At 48.7% G+C, this 14,418-nt stretch overlaps 1 protein-coding gene across 2 annotated transcripts in view; it reads right to left on the bottom strand.

Moving 5' to 3' along the window:
• Positions 1 to 3,433: 3,433 nt before the first annotated feature.
• Positions 3,434 to 14,418, bottom strand: part of TMEM132E (transmembrane protein 132E) — a 121,679-nt gene continuing 110,694 nt past the window's right edge. For both annotated transcript variants that reach the window (XM_083714383.1, XM_083714384.1), the window contains exons 6-9: positions 12,531 to 12,736; positions 11,661 to 11,940; positions 9,081 to 9,272; positions 3,434 to 5,097 (exon numbers count right to left, since the gene is read on the bottom strand). In XM_083714383.1, the coding sequence (XP_083570509.1) occupies positions 4,063 to 5,097; positions 9,081 to 9,272; positions 11,661 to 11,940; positions 12,531 to 12,736 (1,713 nt within the window). In that variant the 3' untranslated portion in view covers positions 3,434 to 4,062. The remainder of the gene's footprint in view (positions 5,098 to 9,080; positions 9,273 to 11,660; positions 11,941 to 12,530; positions 12,737 to 14,418) is intronic.

Here is a 14,418-nt window from a genome sequence, read left to right as displayed (position 1 = left end):
GGAGGAAAACTACAGCCTTAGACCACATTCAGTGAACAGGAAGAAATGTGATAGGCGAGCTCCATTATCTCATTCCACACAGTGGGATTTACAGAGCTCAAACTGTTTAATACAATCACCGAGACCATCCAGAGAAAGCTGCTGGTTCCCCCCTGCGCTTCAAAACTGCCTGGCCGACTTCAGCTGGAAGTCAGGCATTCTGCGCCGCTGGTCCCACGCTATGAGCAGAGTTAACGGCTGGCATCCCTGCTGCTAACCTGCAGGCATCTCTAGAAAGCCAATTCGGTCTAGCGGGTAGAGTGCTGGACCAAGGCCTCTGAGACACCAGGGTTCAAATCCCCACTCAGCCATGAAGTTCACTGGTTGACGCTGGGCCGGTTGCTGCCTCTCAGCGTAACCTAACTCACAGGGTTGTTGTGAGGATTAAATAAGGAGAGGAAAGAAAGACGCACCAGACCACAAGACACACCTAATTTTTGGAGGAGGAAAACAAGAAAAAAAATATTCTGAATCTCAGAAGCCAGAACAGCAAGAGGGATCACTGCACAGTGAAAGCAGCAATCCCTCTTGCTGTTCTGGCTTCTGGGATAGCTGTGCAGCCTGCATTCGCTCCATAAGATGCACACACATTCCCCCCTTACTTTTTAGGAGGGAAAAGGTGAGTCTTATAGAGCAAAAAATACGGTAATTTATGGAGTGGAAGAACAATGCACAGCTCCTTGAGCTTCTGGGAGAAAAGGGTGGGAAATAAATGCAATAACCCAAGCAGTAGTTTCATCACGTGAAAACTTAGGCCGGAGCTTCATCTTAAGAGAGCCAGCGGTTAGAGCGTCAGACTAGGGCCTGGGAAACAATGGTTTGAATGATGCTCACTGGGTGACCTTGGGCCAGTCCCTGCCTCTATGCCTAACCTACCTCACAGGGTTGTTGCAAGGATAAAATGGGGAGGAGAACCATGTACTTGAGCTCCGTGGAGGAAGGGTGGATTGTGTAAATGGGACTATATCAAGAAAATAAATGGGAGTTTTTTTGTGCTAACAGGACAATTCAGTGATTTACATTTTCTTAAGGCGAGCCAATCGTTGTTGCTGTTTTGTTTTTTAAATCAGTGTCTTACATTTGATTGTATTGGCATATATTGCTATACACCACTTTGGAAATGTTATATGAGCAGCTGGTTTATAAATATTTATATAAATAAATAGCAACAGTACAAGGGTGGGCGACTTCAGGCCCAGTGGCCAAATGTGGCCCTCTAGACTGGCTGCCTGGACTCTTTCAGACCACTTCCTGCTCCCTCTCTGAATGCTTTTGCCTGGCTGGAAACCTTCCTTGAACTCTGAGGCTGATTTTACCTCTTCTGGATGAAGGATAGAGAAATGTCTGTGCAAACACTTCTCTGAGTGGCTGAAATGTAGCTGGTTATAACCTAGAAGGCCCTATATAGCTTAGGCCCAGGCTAGCTGAAAGACCATATTCTCCCCTACAAACCTGCCTGGGCTCTGGGATCTTCGAGGGAGACCCTTCTCTCAGTCCCATTCCCCTCACAGGCGTGCTTGGTGCGGGGCAGGGCCTTCTCGGTGGCTGCTCCCAGACTTTGCAACTCCCTCCCTAGAGAAGCCAGACTGGCTCCCTCCTTGCCAGGGGTGGCAACTTGAATAAAATATTGGTGGGGCAGGTAAGCCCCATCCCACATAATCAATCACATGACGGGGGACACCCACACTATTTGAATGGCAATCCCTATCAACTTGGGGGGGCAGCCCCCTCAAATATTTTATTGGGGGCCCAAAGGGACCTTGGCCTCTAGGAGTTGGCTTCTATGCTCCTTGCTGTCTTTCCAACAGGTCTTTGGGAGCTCTTTTTTAAAAAAGGGAGGGCTTTTAATTATGCTGTGCTCTTTTTACTAGCTGAATTTTAATACATTTATTTTACATTGCTTTAATTGAGAGTGTGGGTCGGGTCTGTGGGGAGCGATATCCAACGCCATGGGGCTCCCCTTCCCTCCCCCTTCAGTGGTACAGTCCAGGGCAAATGACATCATAGAGTTCTACTCCATGGACTGCCACCATTGGCTATAGTCCACCACTGGGCTTCAGTTCCCAGTTTTTCTTTCAAACATGAGATGGCAACGAAGTCCCAATTGGAGGGGGAGGGTGTCATGTGTTTTTTTTCATTCTGAGATTCCACCCCCACCCCTTGCAACCTGGGTCCACCTAGGAACCATACCATGTGATTCTCCTGCATGGGTAGACTGGTTCTGATCCAAAGGAAAGGAGATCTTTCGGAATGACTGACATGGAAGGGCAGTTATCCAAGGCCCACTCTGAACAAGATATCCCCCTAGTGCCTAAACCCCCTCTGAGTCTCGGGGGGTCAATCAGCCTTGTGATGCTCGCTGCCACAGACTCTCAGATTTCATCGAAAGGCGCCACCCCTGCCAGCAACACTTGAGTTCCAAATCCTTTTTGGAGTCTCGTCCAAATGAATGTTTTCACCTGCGGGACCAACATCCCTGCCTCCCCAACCCCACCCCAAACCAAGGAAAAGAAGATCAACCCAAGGAGAAATAAAGAGAGATCTATGAAGGGGGAAATGAGAATCCTGCACCCAAGAGGAGCTTGTTTTTTTTAACCAAAATGTGAAATCCAGCCCTCCTCCCACACTGACCCACTGGACCATAGGGACCTGCCCTAAAACACTGGTCCATCTAGCTCAGTATTGTCTACACTAACTGGCAGCTGCTTCCCAGGGTATCAGGCAGGGGAGATTCCCAGCCCGACCCGAAGATGCTGTTGGGGATGAAACATGGGACTTTATGCGTGCAAAGAAATGCCCTGTCACTGAGCTACGGCCCTTGCCCCAGACAGCACAGCCACAACTGTCCCAATGCCCTGTTTAAGCCTTGCCTCCTAGCCTGCCTCCCCCTTCTGCAAGCCCTCCTTCCTTGGGGCACACAGAGGAGCTCCCTTCCCAGAAGAGGAATGGAAGAGAGTTTACAGGAAAGGGACAGCATGTCGTCCACCCCCCCCCCCCCTCTCTAGGGACTAGAAGCACTGCTGAGCAGAAGGGAAGGAACGCTGCAACCACCATTATGACTGCTGGTTGGGCTGCAAGGCCCACCCAGTTGGCCCACCAAGCAAGTAAACACTGGGAGGCTGTCCCAGAATGGGAACCTGACAGTCTCTTCCTGGGACTTATTCCACTGATATTTGGACCAAGGATGTGCATGCCCGCGAGGCTCCTGGCTTCCAGCTTTGTTCCACAACGCACCCACCCCCTCACTGGGAAAACCAGATTGCGTATCAGGTAAACAAACCCAGTCTCGGAAGAATTGGGACCAGGTGCATGGGCAGGGCAACGCAGGAATCAGATGACGGCTTGGGCAGCCAGCACCGCTCCACACGGGTCCCACCCGATCAGACAGAATCCCTGAATATTATCTTTTTTATTTTATTTTTTATATATATAAAAAAAACAGTCAACATTTATTGTGCAAAAAAAAAAAATGAAGAAGAAAAGCCGAGGGGAGGATTGCCTTTCAGAGACGGGCGGCAGCAAAGGCAGCAGTGGTCGTTTTGGGGAGGCCAGGAGCAAGCTTCCCCTCTCCCCCGGCCAAACCGAAATCAGGTGCAAGGACTTATCCCCTCTGTGGGGCAATTCCATACGGTGGCTCCTGAGCTCTCCACTCCTCCCGGCCTGCTTGGCGGCGCCACCCACCCCACCCCCCTTTAAATACTTGGCTCTGGGCAGAAGCACCAGCTGGCCTCAGCTGGCCCAGTCTCCCCCACCCAATCCCAGCGCGTCGCCTGGCACTTCCACAGTTGCAGCAGAAGCTGCTTTCCGCACATCCGGCTCCCCCACTGAGCAAAAGGATCCATCCCCCTCCTAGGGGGTCGCCCTCCTTCTCTCTCTGAACATAGCAGGGCCAGCGGCGGGCTGGTCCACTTAGAGCAGGGCCGCAGGGGAGCCCGGCGAACGCCGAAGGGCGATGCGGTTGATCCATTCCAATTCTCCAAAGGGAGCCCCTTCTGCCTCCTGTAAGCGTGGGGCCCAAGCCTGCTATGCAATCTCCTTGATCCTGTGGATGTAGTTGTGCAGTTCCTCGGGTTCCTGCAGACCCATGTCCTGGCAGACCCACTCCAAGTCCTCCTCGTCGGCGATGGGGATGGAGTTGTACGCCAGCTCCTCGGAGGGCATGGTGGCGAAGGTGGTGAACTTGACCCGCTTCCGCTTGGAGGTGGGCGAGTTGAGCGGGTCCTCGCTCTGGTCCCTGGTGGAGCCCCCCGAGGAGCCGTCCCCCCGCCCGTGCACTTGGCTCTGCACGCTGGTCTGTGAGGAGCCGCTGCTGTGGTGGTCGGCGTGGCAGCAGGTCTGGACGTTCTCCAGAGGGTTGCCCAAGCTCTCGGGCTGCGGCGAGAGGTCGTTCTGGGCCCGCAAGGGCTGCCCGTTGCCCAGGAAAACCCAGTGGTGAGAGTGGTCCATGTTGGTCTGGCCTTCCGGCGGGATCCGCTTGTGACGGTACTTGAGGACGAAGACGATGCAGTTGATGAGGAAGACGAGGATGGCGAGGCAGAAGACGCCCAGCAGGGCGTACATGCCGATCTCGAGGTCCGTCAGGCCCCGCGTCACCTGCACATAACCTGTGGGGATGGTGGGAAAGTCCTCGGTCGGGAGGGCAGCGCTGGGCGGCCGGCTCTCCGGGCTGGGCGGCAAGTGCCAGTCGCCTTCCACCCGGGGCGTGGTGCCAGGGCTCCCCTTCTCCCGCCCAGGCCTGCTTGGCGTTTGGACAGGCTCATAGTCGTAGGTGGGCTCCTCCTCGGAGCTGAAATGCACTCGGACGCTAGCCAGGGCAGTGGCTAGCACGCTCTTCCTCTTGGTCTTCTGACAGCTCTCGCAGATCATGAGCTCGGCCCTGACCAGTTCGCCAGCCCCCTCGCCTTCGGCCATCACCAGCGGAAAGGCTCTCTCAGGCATCACCGACACCACCGCCCGGTCCTGGCTGGTCACCACCAGCGTGTAGTCCTTGGGGTCGTACAAGGAAAGCGGAGCGGTCGTGCCATCGCTGTACGACACCCAGAGGCTCAGCAAGGCCTCCTGCGGAAGAAGGAGAAATGAAAGGTGGGAAACAAACTGTGTGGAAACCCCCCGTCCCTTTTCACATCAGGAGCAGGAAACCTCGAGACTGTGGACTGAATGTGGCCCCCATGGGTTTCTTTGCCTGGCCCTTCAAACTTTCCCCAGGCAATGTCTCTTGGTCAGGCCACACGCCCTCTTTGGAAGCCATGCATGCCCCTTTCTGAGGCCACACCCTTTCGCTGGCCCAGATCCCCATTCTCTTACATAAGATGAGCCTACTGGATCAGGGCAGTGGCCCACCCAGAATCCCATTCTCACAGTCGCCCACCTGATGTCCCTGCAAGGAAGACCCAGTCACAAGAGCCCTCTCCCCTCCTGTGGCATTCAGAAGCATTGCTGCCTCCAACTGTGGAGGCAAAGCACAGCTGTCATGGCTGTCAGCCATCAATAGCCCTCCATGAATTTGTCCAATCCTGTTTTAAACCCATCAGGGTTGGCGGCCTTCACTGCCTCCTGTGGGAGTGATTTCCACAGTTCCACGTTTATCTTTCGCTTATCTGTCCTGAATCTGCCAACGTTCAGCTTTGTTGGATGGCCACAAGTTCTAGTGAGAAAGGAAAACTTCTCACTATCTTCTTTCTCCGTGCCATGCCTAACTGTATAAAGTTCTGTCATGCTCCCTCTTCCTTGCCTTTTCTCTAAACTAGTAAACCCCAAATGTGGCAATCTTTCCTCATAAGGGAGCAGCTCCATCAGGAAGAACTTCCTGAGAGTAAGAGCTGTCTGACAGAGGAATGGGCTCCCTTGTGAAGTTGTGGACTCTCCTTCCATGGAGATGACCATCTTACATGGATGCTATAGCTGAGAGTCCTGCACTGCAATGGTTTGGACTAGATGACCCTCGGGAGTCCCTCCCAACTCTACAATTTTATGATTCTATTATTCCATCCCCTGAATCATTTTAGGTGCCCTTTGCTGGACAGTTTATGTAAACAGAAGAGCCAGAAACGAATTGTTGCCCTCTGCAGTTGTTGCCCTTTCCTTCTTCTAATACTGTATGTATTGAATCGTTAGCGGTCCTAATAAGATCAACAGAAGATGCAACGGGGATGAAGGTTCAGTCTACGAGTTCCAAAATCTGTTTGTACATTGATGATGTAATGCTTTCTTTAACTCGTCCCTTAAAATCTGCACCAGAAATTCCTTGAAATAATAGGGAGGTTTGGCGACATCATTTGGCTACAAAAATGAGCTCATCCAAACCTGAAATAAATGTGTTGCAATCAATTAATGCAAATTTGATGAAAGGGGGAGCAATTAATTGGGCAGTTATGCTGATAACGTATCTAGGAATTGGGTTGTCTTCAACCATATATTTTAAATTAAATGGAAGTTATGAAGGTTGAAAAGAGTTTTTAAAATGGACTTAGGCAGGACTCACATGTTTATGTAACATTGTGGCATTAGAAATTTCTAGGCTGCTTTATCTATTTGAAAACGTAATGGCCAAGAGTGACAAAAGGGTATGATTGAACCAGCAAAAACTACTTACAAACTTTGTGAGGCAAAAAAGAAAAAAAGAGCTAGCGTTCCCATGGCAACCTTGGAGACAAGCTACAACAAAGGAGGAATAAAATGTCTCGATATAGTAGATTAATATAAAGCTACACATCTAAAAGTAATAGCCCAATGGCTGAATGTCTCAAAGGTAATTCCATGGTGTAAGTGAAAGCAGAGCTCACAGTTATTCCATGGTTACTATAGAGAGGGGAAAGGACTCTTCAATGGAGGTTTTGAAGCAGAGGCTGGGTGGACCCTCTGTCATGGATGCTTTAGCTGAGATTCCTGCATTGCAGGGGGTTGGACTGAATGACCCCTGGGTGTCCCTTTAAACTCTACGGTTCTAGGATCCTGTGACAACGGATTTTTATTCAAATACAAAATCCTTGTACAGATGCAGTCTGAGATGTTTGGAAAAGCTTAAATACAAAGTCAACACCTAAATATATCCTTGCTCACATCTTTTCTTTTCTTTTAAACAAAGAGACCTTCTGGTGGAAGCTTTTCTATTCTGTCAGGCCTATGCAGGCAACTGAGCACACACCTTTCCTCAGTGCTTAATTGACGTCTGTTTAAAAGCTTTTAAAAACATGTTTTTATGTATTTTTGTTGCAAACCGCTTTGAATTTTTTAAAAAATGAGATAGCAGTCTATAAACATTTTTTAATATATAAAATAAATAAGTATGTAAGGTAGCAGGAGGCCAAACGGCTAACTGGGTAAATCACAATGTAATTACATATCAAGGAATTGTAAATAATGGCAATTTCAAAATGATGGTGGGAAGGCCTCAAATGCTTTCAGTACAGACAATGGATAAGTTATGTAGAATAAAATATAACGGATCAATAAGATGGTGTGAGTTTTGTGGTAAAATGTCAAGTCCTGAGGTAATAATTTATAAGAAGGGAAACATGAGCAGTTGTTCTATTCAAAATATATCTTTTTTTGCCTTAATACTTTGAAATCGCATCTGCGTACAAGCTTTAAAAGGAAATAATAGGGGTTCTAATTTCTCATCCAGCAGGACCTGTTTGTGTTAACGTTACAGAAAAACATTACAAGCTGCTCTCTCAATGGTCTATGACTCCACAAAGTAAAATTTATCCTCTCTGCAATGGGAAGTTTTGGACACATTCGGTAGATTGGTCCAATGACTGAAATCTTTTGAGTTATGTATGTTCACCAATCTACATGTTGCTATACCTCATTTTCATATCTGTAATAATTGCAATAATTTGGGTATGTGCACTTCCGACACAACTTTGCTAATATATTCAGAAAACGATTATCTGAGTGTTTATTGTTGGGTTACTTTTAATTTTATGTAATTGTTGCGTGCCATATGCTCTAATGTAAACAGAGATATATCTCTGTGCAGGCATGCTAAACAGTTTGAAGATGAAAATGAATACAGTGAATAAAAACTAATCTATCTATCATCTATCTATCTATCTCTATCTATCTATCTATCTATCTATCTATCATCTATATCTATCTATCTATCTATCTATCTATCATCTATCTATCTATCTATCAATCATCTATCTATCTATCTATCATCTATCTATCTATCTATCTATCTATCTATCTATCTATCTATCTATCTATCTTTCATCTATCTATCTATCTATCATCTTTTAGGGCAAGACAGTAGAGATTGTATCACCACAGACATTGTATGAGTTGCCATTGGATGCTCTGATAATTGTCTCAGAAAGGATTTAGACCCTCGAGAAAAACATAAAAACTTAATATGGAATTTGATAGCAGCTGATCAGACACTCGTTTTGTGACAAATGGGGGGGAGGGAAATAGGTCACCTCCCACAGTGCAGGAACGGTTAGCAAAAATATTGGGCAGCAGCAATGACATGTAAACTTAAGGAAATGATTAGAGTGAGAGAAGGCAAGCAAGAGGCAGTGTGGTGTAGTGGTTAGAGCATGGGTAGGCAAACTAAGGATGGGGCCGGATGCGGCCCAATCGCCTTCTAAATCTGGCCAGCGGATGGTCCGGGAATCAGCGTGTTTTTACATGAGTAGAATGTGTCCTTTTATTTAAAATGCATCTCTGGGTTATTTGTGGGGAACAGGAATTTGTTCATTTTTTATTCCCCCCCCCCAAAAAAAAAATATAGTCCAGCCCACCACATGGTCTGAGGGACAGTGGACTGGCCCCTTGCTGAAAAAGTTTGCTGACCCCTGGGTTAGAGTGTTGGGCTAGGACCACCCGCCAGGTGACCTGGGGCCTGTCACTACTGCTCCACCAAACCTACCTCACAGGGTTGTTGTGAGGATAAAACAGGGAGGGGAGAAGTGCGGGCGGCCCCTAGAGTTCCTTGGAGAAAAAGTGGGTTCTAAATGAAAGAATGGGACAATTAATTAATTAACTCTACCCCCTCCCCTGCCCCCAGTCCATGAGGGCTGCCCCAGAAGAAGTACCTGCTTGGAGAAGTTCAGAGTCTGCTGGGCTGTCGTCTTGGCCACGATGGTGTGGCTGTTCCCAGGGCTGGGGTGGAGGGAGAGGGAGAGGTTTGAGATGACCTGGGCCTTCAGTTCGGTGATGCTGACCTTCTCGTCCGCCACCGTCACCAAGGTCTCCCCAAGGACCGCCTCCATGAGCGGAGAGACCACCTACGGGAAGAGAACATCTCCTCTGGTTGGGATTAGGAGGAACGCCCAGTCACATTCCTCATCACCACCAGCGCCAGGTGTATTTTGCACTTGGCTATTGGCCAACATGCGTTCTAGTGAAGATGCCCAGGTGCCAGGATGGGGCCTGACATCTCCACCACCTGGTGGTGCATGCCTGGGGATCTGTGGATCTGGACTGTTTTCAACAACAACAACAATAACAATTTATTATCTATACCCCAACCATCTGGCTGGGCCTCCCCAGCCACTCTGGGCGGCTTCCAACCGATATTAAAAACACAATAAAAATTAAAAACTTCCCTGAGCACACCAGCAACACATCCTGCAGAATTATATCAGTTATATTTTATCTGCACAATCAGAACGGGTTTCAGGAGCCCAAAAGTCGTCTGGCCCCAAAGGGCAACCAGGCCTTCTACTTTGGCGACTATAACCCTCATTTAATGAGTTATTTGGTGCCTAGCTTATATATCTGTGCATCATCCTTGTGGATTGCTGTAGTGCACTCTCTGCAGGGATGTCCTTGACCGGCGCCTAGAAACTAAGCTCAAAAAGGAAGTCTGGATGAGCCCTGTGTGTTGTGTGTAAAAAAACGATGATATATATTAAAGGGATGAATGCCATGGAATGGAAAAGTGTCATCCCACACCCCAAGCTGGGAGATCCTTTTAAAAAGCCAGAGGATAGCTCAATCGGTAGAGCACGAGACTCTTAATCTTAGGGTTGTGGGTTCAAGTCCCACGCTGGGCGAAAGATGATCCTCTTGGACCCTTCCAATTCTGTGATTCTTGATGGAGAAATTGCCTGCTGAGGTCTCTAGCTAAGCATTGCTTCTCTCTTTCCAACCCAGGCCAGCGATGCTAATGAGCCAAGCCAGAGAACAGCACCACTCCATGGCCTTCCCTTCATGCACTCGCCCTGCAAACACACGCACACACAATTCTCCGAAGTACATTTCACCGGGGGAAGACACTCCGACCTTGAACTGCTCAAATCTTTGAAGGCAGCATCTGGGAGCCTGGGAATTTCTGCTTAGGAAGGCAATACAGTGCCCAGGCTTGGAACTAATTGTAGTTAAGAGATGCTTGGCACAGGCTCAAGAGGAGCTGGTTCGGGGAGAAAACGAGAGAGAGGGAGAGAGAGAGGGAGAGAGAGAGAGAGAGAGGGAGGAAGAAGGGGCGTAGGGGTGTGCAGCCGAGGAGGAAGAGGAATGTAGAGGCAGGAAAATGCAGACAAGCCCCCCTTCCCACCAAGGAAAACAGATCTGTTTTCTTAGCCCTGGGATGTGTGAAGCGAGAATGAAGAGAGGGCCTCTGTTGAGGGAGTTGGGTATACTTAGCCTGGAGGAGACTGAGAGGTGAGATAACAGCCACCTTCAAAAATCTGAAGAGCTGTCACATGGAAGACGGAGGGAGCTTGCTTTCTGCTGCTTCAGAGCGGAGGACCCGAAATGATGACTTTCAGTGGCAAGAAAGGGAATTCTGGAAATACTTTAGGAGGAACTTATGGACGGCCAGAGCCGTTCGGCCATGGAATGGATTCCCGTGGAAGGTGCTTGACTCTCCTTTACGTGAGGCTGGATGACTTTTGGGGGTCTGCTTCAACTCTACAATTCTATGAACATGTGGGAAAGGGGCCTCCGATATGAGGAGTATCTAGTGCCAGGGGAGGAGAGGGGAGCTGCAAATCTAAAGGTGCTCAGATGGTTGGGGAAACTGATGCTTACAGCTGCACCTCCTTTGCCTCCCCTAACGGAGGCAGATAACCCCTGCTCCTTAATATAGGATATTGCCTGATATAGAACAAGGCAATTGTGTCTATCTATCTAACTGGTGCAAGCTCTCCAGGTCTTTCCCCCAACCTTACCTGTAGCTGCCATTGGGGATTAAGCCTGGGATCTTTTCTTCATCACTGAATTTTTACTTAAAAGCAAGCCAAGATTCTAGTCCTCACTATTCCAAATAAAGGGCTAATTTTAAGAAGAGCATTGGAGGATTCATTATACTGATGATTGGCTCATCCATCTCAGTATTGTCTACATGGAATGGAATTGGCTTTCCAGGAGATTCTAGGAATGGGACCTTAAGACATTCTGCCTGCAAAGCAGAGGCTCCGCCACTAAGCTCAGATTCCAGTCCTCGTGGCTCCCAATCAAGGGCTTATTTAAATAGGAGCCACTGGTCCATCTAGCTCTGTACAGTCTACACTGACTGGTAGCAGCTCTCCAGGGTTTCAGGCAAGGAGTCTCTCGAATGCCTTACCTGGAGATGCCACTAGGGATTGAACCTGGAACCTTCTGCATGAAAAGCATGTGATCTAGAACAGAGCTATGGTCCTTTCCTTGCTGGGTACCTGTTACGCTCTTACCTTGAAGAGGGTGGTGCCAGGCTCCCGGCCGGCGAGGGTGTTGGTGTCCACCATGTGTGCCACCCGAGGGTCATCGACCTTCATGAAGTCGCTGACCAGGTCCGTGACCTCAACCATCCACTCCGGGCCCAGCATGGTGACCACCTGGTCCGTGCCCTCCGAGGAGGTGGTGTGGAACTGGGTGAAGACCTGCAGGGTGGCATGCTGGTACTGGAGGGTGCAGCCCCGGCTCTGCCGCCGCTCTTCCTCTTCTTCATCATCCTCGCTCTCCCGGACAGACCTGTGGGAGCCAAAGCAGTTGGGTCAGCCGGCAGCTGCTCTGGCGCTTCCCCGCTTTTTTTCCTAAAAAGGAGTTTCCACTAACCAGCCAATCCAACCAATCAGGGATCGTGCATCTGGCGTAATGACACCACGTAGCCAATCGGATTTCACGTGACATAACATCGCAAAGTCAAATCAGAGCGATGGCTGTGCTGCCTTCCCTCACTCTAAAAGGGTGGATATTTCCAGCCCATTTTATTATTATTATTATTATTATTATTATTATTATTATTATTATTATTATCTCTTCACCATGAGGGACTATGGTAGGTTACAATAATTAAAAAACATGCTATTAAAATTAGTTAATGTCTGAAAAAGGATGATGCTTTTTGTAGCAGATAGGTTTCTCAAATAAGAGAGTTGCATGTCCTTGCGTGTTCTAAAGAGGTGAGCACACCTAGAGGAGAATTCTGCCATGAGCTGAAGCTTCTGGGCAATGGGATCAAGAATGGCCACTAGTCTTCACTGTGCATGCCTAGAGGCTCTCAAACACAATCCCCAAGAGGATTTCCAACCACCCCACTCCTTCCCCAACTCCTGGCTTACCTCCTATCGGGTAAGATTGGAACTCGCCACCCTTTCACCTGGCTGAGCCGGGAGTCAGAGAGCTCGATGTGCAGCGGGAGTTTGGGGACCCAGACGGTCATCTCCAGGAGGGCGGTAAGGTGCTCGTAGCTGAAGGACACCCCAGCATTCATGGAGCCCCTCGATTCTTTGCCACTCACAAAGACATAGTCGCAGCTGCTGGAAACCTGCAGGCAAAACTGGTGGGTTAGGGTACCGAGGAAGAGGAAGAGATGGGACCCAGGATGCTTTGGCCAAGACAAAGCTGAATTCCCACGCTAGAGGTCACGAACTGCCTCTCACAAACTACTGGTGCTTTGTGGACCACTGTTTGGGAAAACCTTTCCTCTCATCTATGAAGCTGGCTGGTTGTTCTGGCGTCAGGGATACGTGGTGTGTGTGTGTGTGTGTGTGTGTGTGTGTGTTAGACATTAGCTGGGGTCTATTTCTTCTTATTCCCCCGGGGCTACTTAAGCTTGCCTTCAACATCCAAGAGACACCAGCTCAGCATGTCTGCAAAGGCAATCTCAGCTCGGCATCGGAATAAAAATGAGCCCTGAAATGCATCTCTGGATATTGTGTCGTTCATCAAAATAAAGACGACGCCACAGCGCTTGCCTCCTCTGCGCTAATAAACACACCCAGCAACACAGTCCGAAGCAGGCTCACTCCCAGCCCTTCCAGGGACGACAAATAATAGCATCTGTCTTGAAACGCTGCTGGAGAAAAACTCCCCAATGCCTCGTGCTGTACGCTAGCTACACTTTGGGTAACATCCATCCCTGGATGGGGAAGAAAATCAGGTTTGGGAGAGAGAAAAGAAAACCCTTCGTCTTCTTTTTAAATCTAATTTTTGCATTTTTACAAACAGAAAACAACAACAACATAAACATATAATCCCCTTTGACTTCCCTCCCCTCCCACTGTGGCTCTTCATATAATGATCTCCCCCTCTGCATCTCTTCCGTAGCTCTATTTTTATAAATCCTTTATCACTCCATAGATTTCTGTCCATCCTACCAATGTGTGTAATGGTTTACAGTAATCTTTAAAAATAAATTATAAACTTTCCCCATTCTTTGTTAAAGTCAGTCTCTTCCTGGTTTCTAATTCTTCCTGTATGTATCACCAACTCGGCATAGTTTATCCATTTTCTTCGTGCAGCGCATAGTTCAACTGTGGAACTCCCTCCCACAGGAGGCAAGCTATGGCCAGCAATTTGGACGGCTTTAAAAGAGGATTGAACAAGTACATGGAGGGGAAGGCAATCGATTACTGTCTGCTGTGATGACTGTAGTTGGAGGCAGCAATGCTCCTGAAAACTAGTTGCTGGAGGACGCAAGAGGGGAGAATGCTCTTGTGCTCAAATCCTGCTTGTAGGCTTCCCAGCAGAGGCATCTGGTTGGCCACTGTGGGTACAGGATGCTGAACTAGCTGGGCCACTGGCCTGATCCAGCAGGTTCTCAGGTCCCAGGTTTGATCCCTGGCATTGCCAGATCAGCATCTTAAAAAGCAGAGACCTCACCTTGCCAACAAAGGTCCATATAGTTAAAGCTATGGTTTTCCCAGTAGTGATGTATGGAAGTGAGAGCTGGACCATAAAGAAGGCTGATCGCCAAAGAACTGATGCTTTTGAATTCTGGTCTGGAGGAGACTCTTGAGAGTCCCATGGACTGCAAGAAGATCAAACCTCTCCATTCTGAAGGAAATCAGCCCTGAGTGCTCACTGGAAGGACAGATCCTGAAGCTGAGACTCCCTGGAAAAGACCCTGATGTTGGGAAAGATGGAGGGCGCAAGGAGAAGGGGACGACAGAGGACGAGATGGCTAGACAGCATTCTCGAAGCTACCAGCATAAGCCTGACCAAACT

Source organism: Podarcis gaigeae (assembly GCF_964106915.1).
Source record: "Podarcis gaigeae genome assembly, chromosome: 15".
Lineage (NCBI taxonomy): Eukaryota > Metazoa > Chordata > Lepidosauria > Squamata > Lacertidae > Podarcis > Podarcis gaigeae.
Note: the sequence above shows the minus strand (reverse complement) of the source record. Positions and strands in the feature narration are given on the sequence as shown.